This window comes from Heterodontus francisci, chromosome 11, assembly GCF_036365525.1.
Source record: "Heterodontus francisci isolate sHetFra1 chromosome 11, sHetFra1.hap1, whole genome shotgun sequence".
Lineage (NCBI taxonomy): Eukaryota > Metazoa > Chordata > Chondrichthyes > Heterodontiformes > Heterodontidae > Heterodontus > Heterodontus francisci.
Genome location: NC_090381.1, coordinates 56,171,411 through 56,187,368, shown reverse-complemented (window position 1 = coordinate 56,187,368; position 15,958 = coordinate 56,171,411). Strand labels below are relative to the sequence as shown.

At 41.1% G+C, this 15,958-nt stretch overlaps 1 protein-coding gene across 1 annotated transcript in view; it reads left to right on the top strand.

Moving 5' to 3' along the window:
- Nucleotides 1-14,283, top strand: part of ppm1lb (protein phosphatase, Mg2+/Mn2+ dependent, 1Lb) — a 238,692-nt gene extending 224,409 nt beyond the window's left edge. The window contains exon 4 of the mRNA XM_068042177.1: nt 2,489-14,283. Coding sequence (XP_067898278.1) covers nt 2,489-2,835 — 347 coding nt within the window. The 3' untranslated portion in view covers nt 2,836-14,283. The remainder of the gene's footprint in view (nt 1-2,488) is intronic.
- Nucleotides 14,284-15,958: the final 1,675 nt, after the last annotated feature.

Here is a 15,958-nt window from a genome sequence, read left to right as displayed (position 1 = left end):
CAATGGCTGACGGTGCCATGCATTCAAAAAACTGATATCTTAAACCTTGCTATTATATGTACACAAATCTTTGAACATGGCGCAAGAAGTTGAGAAGGTTAGTAAAAAAGCATATGAGATCTTTGGCTCTATAAACAGAGAAATAGAGTACAAAAGCAAGGAAATTATGCTAATCCTTTACAATTTTAGGCCACAATTGTGTCCAATTCTGGGCACCACACTTCAGAAAGAATGTCAAGGCCTTAGACAGGATGTGGAGGACATTTACTAGAATGATACCAGAGATGTGGGACTTCAGTGGAGAGACTAGAGAAGCTGAGGTTGCTCTCCTTAGAGCAGAGAAGGTTACCAGGAGATTTAATAGAGATGTTCAAAATCATGAAGGGTTTTGATAGAGTAAATAAGGGGAAATTTTTCCAGTGACAGAAGGGTCAGTAATGACAGGATGCAGATTTAAAGTAAAAGAATCAGAGGCAAGATAACAAAAAAAATTTGCACAGCGAATTGTTTTGATTTGGAATGCACTGCCTGAAAGGCTGGGGAGAGTGCTGCATTTCTAACTTCCAAAAGGCGATTAGATAAGTACTTGAAGGGAAATATTTTCAGAGCTATGGAGAAAGGTCAGGGGAGTTGGACTAATTGGATAGCTCTTTGAAAGTGTACGAAGGGCTTAATGGCCTACCTCTGAGGTATACTTTTTCTATGATGTTCCTTTAAGGTCGATTTAAGGACTTCCTGTTAGGTTGCATGTAGACCTGGGCAAGCCATTCCTGCAGTGGGGGCCTCAAACAAGTGTTAAATCCATTATTTGAATGTCCAAAGGGCCTAACACCTATTTGAGTTGGGCACTGAATGGCGATTTTTTGATCTTTACCAATATGGCTGGTTGTGCACTTCTGTCTCATAATGAGTGTGCACTTCCTGCCTGTAAGAAAATTTGTACGGTTACATAAAATTTTAAATAAAAATTTGTCTGGTATGTTCAATACTTCATCAATCCATCATTATATTATTAGAAATGAGTGAATGAATGGCCCTTTCTGGTGAACTAACTGCTGCATGGAAACTATGGTCCAGCTTTTGTTGTCCTCCCGTCGCTCCTGGTGGCAGGTGCAGAAAATGGTGGCTGGCACAGGAGCTGTGGCGGGCAGCCACTTAACATACTGACAGCGATCCCCCTCCTCCCCCCCCCCCCATCACATGGCAGGGGCAGCATTGGCGATGCTGTTCACAGCGTCACCTGATGCCAGAGCAAGTGCTGACGCCATTTTTAAAAGGCTGCTAGCCCAGCAAATAGTTCAAAATAATGCATAGTTGACCCCGTCCGCCCCCACACACGAAATAATGCAGAGTTGACCCCCTTCCCCACCTCAGTGATGCCACCTTCTCCTGGACAGGAAAGTGAAGGCGTGTGAGTGCTGCACAACATGCTCAAGATTGGGAACTGAAGGGATGATCATGGGGAATTAAATTTAAATTTATGTGGAGAGATATTTTAAATATGTAAAGTACTGTCCCATCACAGAGCGGCGGAGGTGCTGCCAAGGAGCCTCACCGCCGCCGGGAATATCGAGCCCAGCAATCCCAGCATTGGGCTGCATAGCAGCTGCTGCCACTCCGATTCTCTGCCCCACACCCCGCCACGAAACCCGACATCGGGCTGGAAACAAAATCCAGCCCTATACAACCACAAGATCTCTCCTGTCATTCATCATGGGTACTTTCTCCTGATTAATTCTTGACGGGGTCTAATCAGATCAATATCAGATTCCATACCATTCTCTGGAATTTAGAAGGTTAAGGGGTGATTGGATCAAAGTTTGCGAGACATTAAGGGGAACAGATAGGTTTGATGGAGAGAAACTATTTCTGCTGGTTGGGAGTCTGGGACTAGGGGCATAGTATAAAAAATAGAAACATTACAAACATTTCAGGAACGAAATTAGGGAATGCTTCTACACACAAAGGGTGTTAGAAGATTGAAACTCATTTCCACAAATGGCAATTGATGCTAGATCAGTTTTTAAAACCTGAAATTGATGAACCTTTGTTAACCAAAGATATTAAAAGGTATGGGGCAGTGATGGGTAACGTGGAGTTAGGTCGCAGATCAGCCATGATGTCATTGAATGGGAGAACAGGCTCGAGGAGCTAAATGGCCACTCCTATTCCTATGTTTCTAAACACAGATGACAATTATTGCACCTCCACACAAAAATCTAATAAGTAAATAAATTCAATAATTGTAATTATTTATAAAGTGTAAGTGAAAATTTAAGTAAGTTGAAGTGGAAAGTGCTTAATTTTATCTTACAACCTGATTGGTCTATAGCTGGACCAATATTAGGTTCTGATCCATAGCAATCACATGACACCATGATACAATCAGGAAGTTTACAGACTTATTCCTATTATTACAATGGTACGATATTACAATATAATAATAAAATCATACATTTTAATTACAGGATGCTTTATTTTGTTGTAGGTGGTTTCATAAGTTTCAATGGTTCGTGGAGGGTCCAAGGAATCTTGGCAATGTCTCGCTCTCTAGGCGATTACCCTCTCAAAAACCTCAATGTCGTCATCTCTGACCCTGATATCCTGTCTTTTGACCTGGATAAACTACAGCCACAGTTCATGATCCTCGCTTCGGATGGTCTCTGGGATGCTTTCAGCAATGAAGAAGCAGTGAGATTCATTAAAGAGCGTCTTGATGAGCCACACTTCGGTGCAAAGAGCATTGTTCTGCAGTCTTTCTACAGAGGATGTCCTGATAACATTACTGTAATGGTGATAAAATTCAGAAACAACAGTAAGAATGAAGACCAGTGAATGGCACTGAGCACATGAGGACAAGGTTCTTCAAGTAATGCTGTGCAAATTTTAGCAATGTGTGTGATAGTAATAGTAAAGGTCATGATATTTACATCCAAATGGTCAGTGCTAGATGGCTTGTAGAGTTGGACAAACCAAGTAGCTGCACATTCATTTTAACTGGCTGAGGTCAAAAATATCTCCCTTTTTATCTATAATCATGTTCAAGTCTCTTCTTATAATATTTCTATTATATATAATACAATGCACAGTGCAAATCTTATGCTACAATGCTAATTGTGATCAACAGTTTTATAAAGAATAGCCAATTTAAGCAATAAAGCAAAAACTAATTAACATTCAGGAACCCTGTTGCTGATTCAGTGGTTTACATCATCAGTAGAACAGCCACTGAGCAGCCATTCATTGAGTAACTGTGAATTAAAAAAGCTGAATAAATCTAACTAACTCGGACAAAAGGGAATTCTTTTAACACACTGCCTGAAAAGGAGAATAAATGTATCTGCATAGTTATTTTACAATTGCAGCAAAAATTCTTAGGCATATAACATATGGGCAGTTGACATGTGACAGATATTTAGTTGTTTAGAGTTGCTCCTCATTTTAGCTCTCCCCGCCACACATACCATAAGCTCCAGACTTCTTTCTTTAGATAGGATGACAGGGTGGTGTAACTTACGAACTTCACTGAGGCCTTCATCATTGCTGATCTGTGATCAGCTGATGGGTAAGACAGTCTGCACACATTCTTACAACTAATCCCCTAGTCACACAGTCCGCCAAATTCAAGCTATATTCTAGAGTCCGCAGGGATCATTTTGACTTTAGAGTCAATAGAAATTAAAATTGGGAGAGATATAGAAGTTGCGGCAGATCCGACATTACCTTTTTGCACTATCATCCAAAGTCATAATTGCTCCCCACATGTGCTCAGGTTATATTCACAATATAAATATTTTGAAGTGGCACTCTCAGACATTTGCCTGCTCAGTCATACCAACCATGTGTTATGCTAGACTCCCACCTGCCAAAACTCCACAAAGATGTGATGGAGTATGCAAGAGATGTTACATGTGCCAGGTTGAGGGAAAACCCCAACCTACAGTGAAACCTGCATCCCTAAGTCCTGTATCGGTGTTAGGAGGACCCTCCAGCAAGGGCTGGTGAACTGTAAGGGACCCCCGCCGAGAACAAAAGGGGACAGGCAGGCACAAGGCTGGCAAAAGTTTGGAAAGGGAAGGGGAAGAAGTGACCAAGAGGGCAGGTTAAAGGAATTCCAGGAGGAATCCCGGATGAAAACCCTTACTGTCCAGTCAGCCAACCACAAAAAATGTGAAAAGTTAGACCCCACATCCTCCTATGTAAATGCAGACACTAGAAGCACCCCACCACCCCACAGCATTTACAGGAACCTGCAGAGACAAAGAAAGACCTGTAGTGGGCACAGAAACTGTGAGGGTGATGCCTCACCTAGTTGAAGTGCCACAGGGGCGTGCAGTAGAGTCTGCACAAATACCTGCAGGCAGGAGTGTCCTCTGGGACAAAGGGGAGATTAGCAAAGAATCCTCCCCCCCAATCAGAAAAAAGAAAAACACCCATCACCCAAAGTCAAAAGCCTTTGCATTACTCAGCAAGCACTGAAAGAGAGTGCAGGATAGACTCTCCTGAAAAGAAATTACCTCAGCAGGAACAAAGACCCTACGCAGCCATGGAAATGGGCAAATGGAAGAGATACTTCCTCAAAAAAGAACATGTTTATTGAGATGCCAAAAAAGGGGTGATTTTAATAAGTTTTAGGATTTGACAATGAATGAGAGAAATGTATGTGTTTTTTCTGTATCTTATATTTTCTCTCGACCTTTTTAATGAAATGCGCCTTTTCTCAAATCGCATTTCATTCCGCTGGGTATGGAGGTGTCATCCTAGGCCCCCACCTGCCAAGAATGAGGCACACTAATTTTGTCATGAACATTGATTTTAAACTGTTACTGGAGTGAAGAAAGGACTTGTTAAACAGATCAGCCATGGCTGGAAAAGACATTTGCATATTAACAGACAGTGATTGGAAGGACAAGGGACCATTCCCTGACACATTCAACCCACAATGCACCATAACCACCAGGTATTGTGTGTAAGAGGAGCATTCCAGAGACTGGTAGTGTAAGACAATCCAAGACATGGTCAGACCAGTTAGTCACATGGCTAATCTTCTTGGAAACGTGGGTTTTTAAAAATGATACAAACAGTTTGAACTCGGAAAGACTGTTTGCTCCTGGACTGAGAAGATCTCTTCTGCCTGCTCCTATCTCTTTCTCACAAGCCTCTGAATCCACTGAAGACACATAAACCCCAAGAGAGAAAAGTCTCCTACAGTGAACAAGGTTTAAGAAGAATACTGGGCCCCAACGAAAAGCAAGATCTACCTAAACCAAGGACTGTACAAGTGAGCTCAAAGACCCTGTAACAAAACTCTTCAGATATTGCCTCAAACTTTTCCACTTTATTTCTTCTGCTCTTTTCTGTTTCCATTTTGCATGTGTGTATCACGTGTGCATGCTAGCATGGGCGTGTCGTGTATCTATAGGCATCCACCGAATTAGAGTTTAAATTTAATAAATTTAAACTTTTCTTCTTTAAACCTAAGAAAGCCTGTTTGTGCTGGTTTCTTTGCCTTATAATTTGAAAGCGGCGAACAAGGATTCACCAAGGGGAGCGAAAAACTGTGTGTTTAAAAATAAAACCCTGTTACCGTAAGACCAGGTGAAGGCTGAAAGGGAACCTAGACCTCTTTCTCACCTGGTCATGACACATGTTTTAATCTAAAGATTTGTTTCTCAGGATGACTCTAAGATCATTGTCAGTCAATCACAACTCTGCTTTTGATTGACAGGCTCGCCAAAGTGGCAAGACTTTGAGGAGTCTTTTCAATATGGCAATGCTAACAAGATTGTTTTAAATTGTAGGATGATGTAAATAATCGATCAGATGCTTTCCAACTTGTGTTAACTTATGCTAGGAAGAGTTAATGGGATAGTGTTAATGGGCTTTTGTGACAGCATTCTCTTCCTAGTGTCAACATGGTTGCAGATGGAGCACTCCACTTAACAACCCAGATGTAACTGGCTAAACAGTCAATGAAAAATTAGGTTGGGATTTCAACTAGCATCCTCTGGTTTTTACTGCTGGGGCTAATGGGATTATTTAACATGCACCGATGTTACTTGTAGGCAGTCCATGGTGTACCTCAGTACTTACTTAGCAAATTCAGACAACCAATCCCCCGGAAAGGATTTATTTTCTACATGTGTCAAATACAATGCTGAAAAACCTAACTATCAGACACTGAACAAATATCAGACTTGGCATACTGAGTTAATGATAACTTTAGGGCATGAAAAATTCAAAATTAACTATATAACATTTCAATGCAATGGCAATAGAGAGCAATTAAACTGACATTATTTAATTTTATCACTGGGCCACAGAACACCTTTCCCAGTTTTTAAAATCTTTCTTTATCGCGCATAGTCCACTGAACCTTACATCAGAATCATGTGCATTCAACAAAGAAAAAGCAGACATATATCTAGACTTGGGGCATCTAATCCAGAGTTAATTACAATAGAGTACAAATATATAAAAGGAAACAAGTCTAAGTGTTATACTGATTTATCATAATGAGGGAACTGCTCAGTTTTCTGCTACCTCATAAGAACATTACTGTCCTTTTAAAGTAATGTGGTAGTCATATTTTGAGTAGGACGTTATGTGGGCTTATCCTCATAGATGTAAGGAGAGAAGAGAACGGTTGAACAAGTACCCTCTGAGTGCTGAATATCTTGCATCTTACAGGAAGCAACTACTATTGCAAAAAAACCACAAATATTGTATTAAATTATAGTGGAACCATGATCCTATCAGCTCTGTTTTGCCATAAAAATAATCATAAAAGGGATTTAATGTGACCAAAGGTAAAACTATTAATAGTTCAGGATGAACAGAAATTGTGAATTGCTAATACTGTGTGAATGAATTCAGAATTAGAATGCTGTTATGCTGTCGATAGTAGCAGCTTTCAAGTCTTAATAGGATTATGTTTAAAATAGAGTGATATGAAATATATTTGCATCACTAAGACAAATAGAAATAATAGGGTTATGTTTTCCTTCATTTCCTAATTTTAGCTAAAAAGTATATGTGAATATGAATAATTGCCTTCTGTTTCTACTTTTTCATTAAAATCAGTAAATGGAAAAAATATACACCCTCACATCAATTGACACATTAATCGTGTAAGATCCAAAGTGAATATATATAGTATAATACAGTAATTGCTAAATTTACATCAACAAAAAAGATGAACATTAGCTTCATATATCAGTTTGCTGTATGTATAAACTTTGAAAGCGATCTTTTATAACTATTTCTCAACCTGAGCCCCACCTGCAATGCATGTATGACTACAGGACTTTTCCAGCTCTGCCCACAGACTCATTCACTCAGATGAATAAAAATAAACTCCTAACATTGCATGATGGAGCAATATGTTGTCCTTGGTGCACTATTGCTAAACCGTTGTCTGGATTAGATCTAATTGCATGAGTGATTTCACTTTTATATTTCTTCATAATTCTTAGACTAATGTAAGAGTTCCGACATACGATATTGCAAGTCTTCTAAAAGTATGAACTGTTGTAAATTAAGAAACCTTTAGGACTAACGTTCCTTTGTTCATGAACAGGTGTGGAAAAGTAGACGTGCATAAAAAGCAGCAATTAATTGATTGCTCATTCTCTCTGCATTCCTACACTTCTGAGATAGAACCATAGAAAAATTATGGCACAGAAGGAGGCCATTCAGCCCATCGTGTCTGTGCCAGCCGCTAAAAAACTAGCCGCCCAATCTAATCCCACCTTCCAGCATCTGGTCCATAGCCTTGCTGGTTACAGCTCTTCAGGTGCATGTCTAGGTACCTTTTGAAAAGAATTAAGGGTTTCTGCCTCCACCACCGATTCAGGCAGTGAATTTCAGACACCCACCACCCTCTAGGTGAAAAGGATTTTCCTCATGCCTCCTCTAAACCTTCTACCAATCACCTTAAATCTGTGCCCCATAATAATTGACCTCTCCACTAGGGGAAACGGGTCCTTCTTGTTTACTCTATCTAGGCCCCTCATAATTTTGTACACCTCAATTAAGTTACCCCTCAGCCTCCTCTGTTCTAAGGAAAACAACCCTAGCTGATACCTAGAAATGCTTGCAAACATTGAGAAAAGGGATAGATGAACTTGTTAAATGTTCATAAAGAAAATGAAAGAGCAACATTCTGTGCCTACAAAGACTATTTGAAAGATGATTATTTTCCCCCGATCCATCCTTGCCCAAAGTCAGAGACTTTTTCCAAAATTCTGGGGATGGGATGATTTGCATGGATGATTTGATGGGATGATATGAACCACCAGTGTCTGCATTAGCAGCAGCAATCTGACCCAAGCTGATCTGCCTTTCCAAGGTGCAGCACAGTCTTTGGAGAGGTCCAAATTGGCTAAAAAAAATTTTTATTTTAACTCTTCAGCTTCTATTGGAGCTAAAGTGACCACAGAAGATAATTGGTGTCTCCACAATCAATTAGAACAACAGTACAGCACAGGAACAGGCCATTCAGCCCTCCAAGCCTGCACCGATCTTGATGCCTGCCTAAACTAAAACCTTCTGCACTCCCGGGGACCATTTCCCTCTATTCCCATCCTATTCATGTATTTGTCAAAATGCCTCTTAAACGTAGCTATCGTATCTGCTTCCACCACCTCCCCTGGCAGCAAGTTCCAGGCACTCACCACCCTCTGTGTAAAGAACTTGCCTCGCACATCCCCTCTAAACTTTGACCCTCTCACCTTAAACCTATGTCCCCTAGTAACTGACTCTTCCACCCTGGGAAAAAGCTTCTGACTAGCCATTCTGTCCATGTCGCTCATAACTTTGTAAACCTCTATCATGTCGCCCTTCCACCTCCATCGTTCCAGTGAAAACAATCTGAGTTTATCCAACCTCTCCTCATAGCTAATGCCCTCCAGACCAGGCAACATCCTGGTAAACCTCTTCTGTACCCTCTCCAAAGCCTCCACGTCCTTCTGGTAGTGTGGCGACCAGAATTGCACGCAATATTCTAAGTGTGGCCTCACTAAAGTTCTGTACAGCTGCAGCATGACTTCCCAATTTTTATACTCTATGCCCCGACCGATGAAGGCAAGCATGCCATATGCCTTCTTGACTACCGTATCCACCTGCGTTGCCACTTTCAGTGACCTGTGGACCTGTACGCCCATATCTCTCTGCCTGTCAATACTCCTAAGGGTTCTGCCATTTACTGTATACTTCCCACCTGCATTAGACCTTCCAAAATGCATTACCTCACATTTGTCCGGATTAAACTCCATCTGCCATTTCTCCGCCCAAGTCTCCAACCGATCTATATCCTGCTGTATCCTCTGACAATCCTCATCACTATCCGCAACTCCTCCAACCTTTGTGTCATCCGCAAACTTACTAATCAGACCAGCTACATTTTCCTCCAAATCATTTATATATACCAGATGATTTTATTTTAGACAAGGTTTGGAGCCTTTGGAAAGCCTGAGGGGCCCTCATGGGTTGGGAAGGATGGGGGAGGCAGATGGAAGTTCCACTGATTGCTCACTTGTCCAGAATCCCAGCAGAGCCAGGATATGGCCCATAAATATTAGTTATGCGCTCTCTAGCCCCAGAAATTTTAAGACCAAAGAGGTATGAGGTAGGACAGCAGCGATTAATACCAGAATGTTCTCACCACAAACATGAGGCTGAATGATGGCGAGCATCTAAGATGGCGGCCTGCACATGTGGCTTTTCCTCCAAGGAGTCGCCGTGATATTATACGCGGCGGCTCATTTACATGGCTGAAGCGGACCGCCTCCCCCCCACCATGTATAGAAAGGGGCGGGCACTCCGTGGGCGCCACTGCGTGGGCACCAGTGCCATTTTTAAAGGGCTTCAAGCCCTTCCATTGAATTTTAATTTTTAAAGTTACAGGCAGTATAAATTTAATTCAAAATATTTAATAAGAGATTCAAACTCTCTCTCAACCCCCCATGACCAAACCATTTATTACTTGCCCTCTCCCTCCCCAAAAAAGGTTACATTGCGATCCCGACCTTCCCCCCCCAGAGTTTATAAACTATGAACTTAATCCCTTCCCATCACCCCCTGGACCAATCAGAAATGTTTAACCCTGCTCTCCCCCCTACCCCGCTCTGAAAACCTACCTGCTCCCCCCTCCCAACTAATGTTCCGCCTCGGATCTCCGAAGGCGCAGGAATTCTGGCAACCTACCTGAATATCGCAGCAGGACAGTAGATGGGAGCAGGTAGGTCATTGATTCATTAATTTACATTCATTTAAATATTTAGATCCTGCTCCCGTTGCCAAGAGGTGGGGGGGCCGCCACGAGTCCTCGCTGCAGCTGGTAATATGGGGCGGGGTCTTCCCACCATCGGGGCCTGTGGCGGGTCTCTCCTAAAGGCATTTTCCGGGCTCCCACGCCACGACCCCTGATGTCAGGGGGCCAGTAAACTTCAGTCCATGATGTAGCAACCATTATTTAGTATAACATGGTGAAGAAGGAGGATTAACAAGAGAAAGTACAGGATGTCCAGGAATGCAGAAGGCATGGGAGGTTCATGAGTTGTAGTAAATATTACCCCAGGCACTGTGGCCACTGCAATAGAGTCAGCTACTTGGGTGTGACAAAGAAGCTATGATTGAGGAGAGTCAGGTTCAGCAGGGGGATTGTGACTGATGTCTGCCACCTGTTTCATGATGATATGTAGGAGCAGCCAACTGTCTGCAGTGCATGTTGCCTTGTATACAACTTTTCTATCACAAGGGTTTTCGCAGTATCCATAGAGAACATCTCAGGAGTCAGCTGATCTGCCATATACTGCTGCATTGAGGTGGTAAAGAACCCCTTTATTGTCACACACCCTGCCACATATACCTCAGCAAGAACTATACTAACACCACCAAAAGCAACTTACATTTCTATATCACTCTTCATGTAACAAAAACAATCAAGAGTACTTTACAAGATAGTAAAATGTAGACACTGAGCAGAGAAAAAGGAAAAAAATTCAGGTTAGTAGGACAAATGCTGTATCAAAGAAAAAATTTAAGAGACATTTGAAGGTTGAAGTGAAGTGGAAAGGCAAAACAATTTTTGAGAATAATTTCAAAGGATAGCAGAGTTAATGATTGATAGAGTGGCCACCAATTGAATAATGCAGAGTTGGAGAAGCAGAGGATGCAAGCAGGGATGTACAGCTGGAGAGAGTCACACAGATAAAGTGAAGCCGTGGAAAGATCTTCAAACGAGGATGAGTATTTTGAAGTCAATTTGTCACAACAGGCAGGGAGACAGGGACATAAAAATCTTAATGGCCAGTTCTTGCAGTGAGCTCCTTAATTGAACTAATTATTTTGCTTTAGACTTATTTACTGCCATAGAACAGCTCTTTGGGATCCATGTTTATTTTTCCCATATATTGCATATGTTGTGTTCGCCCTTTAAACAATCGACACTTTAATTTCTACACAATTAAAGAATGACAGACTGCACAGAATATAATCTTCAGTGCTAGTGGTGAAAATGTCTAATGTCAATTTGCCTCGTGTGTTGTGAGCCTCTTACTGGTGGTAAATATGCCCTATTATGTGCTCCCCATAATGAATAACTCATGGATGGCTGCATGTGAGGCTAAATCTGAATGACCTTATAAGTACATTTATTGCAGTGGACTCAGTAATTTCTGAGGCAGTACTTATGTTGATGTACAGGGCTACACAAGGGCATAGAACTGCCATTGATATGTGTGCCAACTGGAAATACATATTCTACTCTATGCATGCCACTGCAGAAGGACCCCTCTTCCACAATGGCCATTGATCAGTGAGTGTAAGCATAAAATTGTGGGCATCTATCCCCAGTTGCCAGCATTATTCTCCAAGTAATTTGAAGCCAGCTAATACTGAAAGTCAGAAGCCCAAAGCCTCCATAACAGCAGTGCAGCTTTTTGAAAAAGTCCCCTTCTGTGCCAATGGCCTGCAGAGCTAAGGTGTCCACTGGTATTGCTGTTTGCTTAATGGCAGGTTGCTGTACAACCATTGATCCCTGACATCACTCATGGAGGAGCTGTCATGGCAAATCTGGATATTGTGTTTCCTACTCCCACTACCAAACCACATTCTATTCTCATTCAAAAGGAGGTAAATGACAACTCAATGGGTTTGATTTTAACTCTGTGTGAGTGGGTGGGTTTTGAATGAGTTAAAATCTCACCCAGTGTTTCTGCTGCTGTTGCCTCCACTTGAAATCAGACCCTCTTCAGCCTTAATCTCAATACAGCTCAGTAAGACATACAACATTTTTTTTCCCAAAATATACTTTATTCATAAAATCTGTAAAAAAATACATTACAAAACAGTTCCAAAAAGCACAAAGTCAAACAATACAAAGAGTGCAAAGGAGATCAGTTTCCTTCAATACAGGAGTGAGATGCCTCACAACCCTTCCATTTCATTTGACATGCCATGTACATTTTACAGCAAACAAATATTTTCTGGCCACAGTTCGAGGGGTTTTCCATGGATCCAGCCCCTCAGTTCACCTTGGTGGGTTGGGGGGTGGGGGGACCTTACACAGTGGTCTTTTCCTATTGAGCTCAGTAGGACATACAACATGCTCGGCGTGAATCAGCTGGCCTCTCAATGTCACTGCCACCCTTCCTTACCCTGACCTTGTCTTTTGGCACCCTCATTAGTGTCAACATTTTCTGAATTATGTGTATTTGAGCTTCTCACTACTTCAAGTGTGGTGCACAGGCATGTGGTTCTCCTTGGTTATAATTAATGGCTGAGTAAGTTTTCCTCAATCTGTGAAGATAGCAGATGGTAAATAATTAGTATGTAATCAATTTCGCTATTTGCATAGTGCATTGTATTTACATTATTACACGCTTGAACGCAGTGTGTATGGACATGTTCACACAATGTATCATATGAGTCGTACAGTATCTGATTAATAGGGTACTTAGGAGTAAATTTTTATAATTCAGCCTTCACACACTCAAGTCTTTCCCCAATTTCATTAAGCAGATCCAATCAGCTTGAAAAAAGACATGCTTTATGCCATATTTTCTGGCTAAGGAGTGCCAAACGCTTTATTCTTTAGATCTTGATTGATTCAGACGTTGTCACATAATACATGGCATAGAGTTTTGTCTTCATCACTTGTGTGTTAAGCATTACCTGAGCAGAGTGCAGAGAGGAAAACCAGGCAGAGAGGGTTGCATGCCTAGAACAGAGTCTGTCAGATTTTCCATCCTTTAAAAGAAAACTCAGGTGTGCTGTGTTATGGGGCATGCATTCCTCCCCACCTGCTTTTTCTTTCTGCAGTCCACCCAGGTAATGCTTCGGCAGTAAAAATCCAAATTTTCCCTATGTCTTTTCAAACCTCTTCCCAGCTAACAGAGTGTAAGCATGTATCAGCTCATACTGTGCACATCGCTATGGTATGATGGGATTCGGGCTTCACACAAACTTGTGCCATATAGAGTCCATTAATATAAAGGACATACAAATAGGACAGATACAAAATAGTAACAATAGGTTGTTATTTTCCCTGTTTAATACCACTGTGAAATGTGATGCCAGCATAACAATTTTTAAAATTCTGTCTTATTTCAAAACACTCAGATTTGCAACCTTATAAATTAATTGAATGTAGGGAAGGAAATACTGCATCACACAGAGAATAAGTTTAACAACAGCAAGGATGTATTAGTCAATGTATTTCCATGACTGAAACTATAATGTCCAAATCCCAGAACCTTCTGAACAGGAGCACAGTTTATGTCTTCATATATTTTTATCAACTAGTTCTAATTTTGTTTATATTGTTGCCTTATTTTAAATCCTATTTTATTTATTGTTTAATACTTTTGTTTAATTAACCTGGACATGGAGTCTAGGATAAATATGGTTAAAATATACAATAATTTCTTGTTTTAGATTCTGAAGACCCGCATGGCTCTACATTTGTCTCTAGGAGACAGTACAGGCTGCGAGTAATGAATCTGACAGGGTGTTTTGGATGTAAATAAACCATACTGTCTTAGTTACGTACTGGGTAGCAAAGTAACATCCTTTGTATGCCTAGATTGTACAGTACATGATACCAGGACATTAATTACATTACTAAGATTAGTGGCTACATAGAACTGGTGAAATGATTATGTATAAATACTAACTATATGTAAATGACTGTGATGATGAACATCAGAAAGTGTCAAACTACTGAAAATGTGGGCAAGCAGCTGTGTTGTGCAAACAATAAAATAAAAATATGGATTTGTAGTTCTGAGTTGAATGAATCTTTCATGTGACAGAGGATATTTGAGGAAATAAAGAGAATGAGAATCGTAATTGAAGATAGCTCCACACATCAACTGCAACAATTCCTCACATCACCTTCCACAAAGTACCAGAAATTCATTCTTTCTGGAATGACTTTCCAGAGGCAGATTTATGGTATGTCCCTGAATGGGTAATTGGATATTTCTCTCACCTCATCCTGTCCTTCTGCGTAACAGGATTGCAACCTCTGGGTGGACATATTCCTGCACGTTCCATCACATGAACCCCCCCCCCCCCCCCCCCCCGCACTTTCCACTGTCCTGCCCCCACACTCTCCCTTTGGTCACTGATATATCCATCCTCATGACGCACCACCTTCCCACACCAATTGGAAAATGAATAGACTCTTTATTACCCAATTGGTTGATTTTTGACTCAGTTTTTAAAAAAACTATCTTCAGTAATTTTAAAGCTAATAAGCATAAGTGGTCAAAGAAAATAGAAAAAAGACATAACTTTTTATGGCCTTATCATTTTTCTCCTGGGTTGCTTGCAGCAATGTCTGGGAGATAAAACTTTAATTTATGGAGACTGTAGGACAATCCTGAAGGGTTATTAACCCTACTCTGTTTCTCTCTCTCCTCTTGCTTTTTACTTCTTCTTCTCTCCATTTTCCTCTTTCACCTCTCTTTCCTTGTTTTCATCATCAAAGGCCCCAAGAATATGTATGGCCTGATCTGTTGCCCTAACAATGGTGAAGTGGAACTTCTAGCCTCTGGTGCGTTGCTCCCCTTCCCCATTCTGGTTCCTGGGATCAGGGGCAATTCATTAATTGGGTGGGCGCTTGCACCATTTGTGGCACAGTGGAGGTGCCTGCTTGGTGTGGAGGGGAGGAATTTGACTGTGAGTAATGCCACATCATTGGAATACTGGCTGCACCAGCAAAAAAGTGTTCTGTTTCCAAATAAGCCGGTGACCCTGAGGTAACTTATTGCCAGAAGGAAAGAGCCTTTAAAATTGAGATGGGCCCCACTTCCACTGGGTATCCATAGCATTGGGGACAATGGAGGCAAATGTAGTGGAAATTCTGCTGAATAACATTATCCCACCAGTACCCCCTGTTTCACCAACATCCACATGGTTTCAAAAGAATAATTCTTGTGCATGTCTTGCCACTGCAGTCTCTTTGGGTTCTCCTAATGGATTAACACACTCTGACAATGATGTCCTTATTTTGCTGTTCGGCTCACTATTATGGCAGTAAACTAGTGAGATCTGGGAAGAGTGTCTAGGTTCAGTGGATAATTTCAAATGTTGGCTGAAGATATTACTTTATAGCATAATAAGACTTCTTTTGGTTCTAGTGAACTTGACGCAATTGTAATTGGTCGATTTCAACACAAAGCATGTTTATACCTCTCCCTTTTCCTGCAGAGTGATGTAATGATCAACAGTGAGTTGGGATGTGTCTCTATAAAGTTATGAATCAAGCACAAACTCTGTTTCCTCATAAAGGTCATACACCTGAGGCAATCTAGGATTATATTTTAAGACTGCAACATGTATTTTAAGTTAAATTTGTTAAATTTTGGAAGTGTAAGCTTGAACACAGAGTTCTGTTCACAGCCAACTGGAAACAGCAGATATAGCTTCTGGATGCATACAGTGATCCACT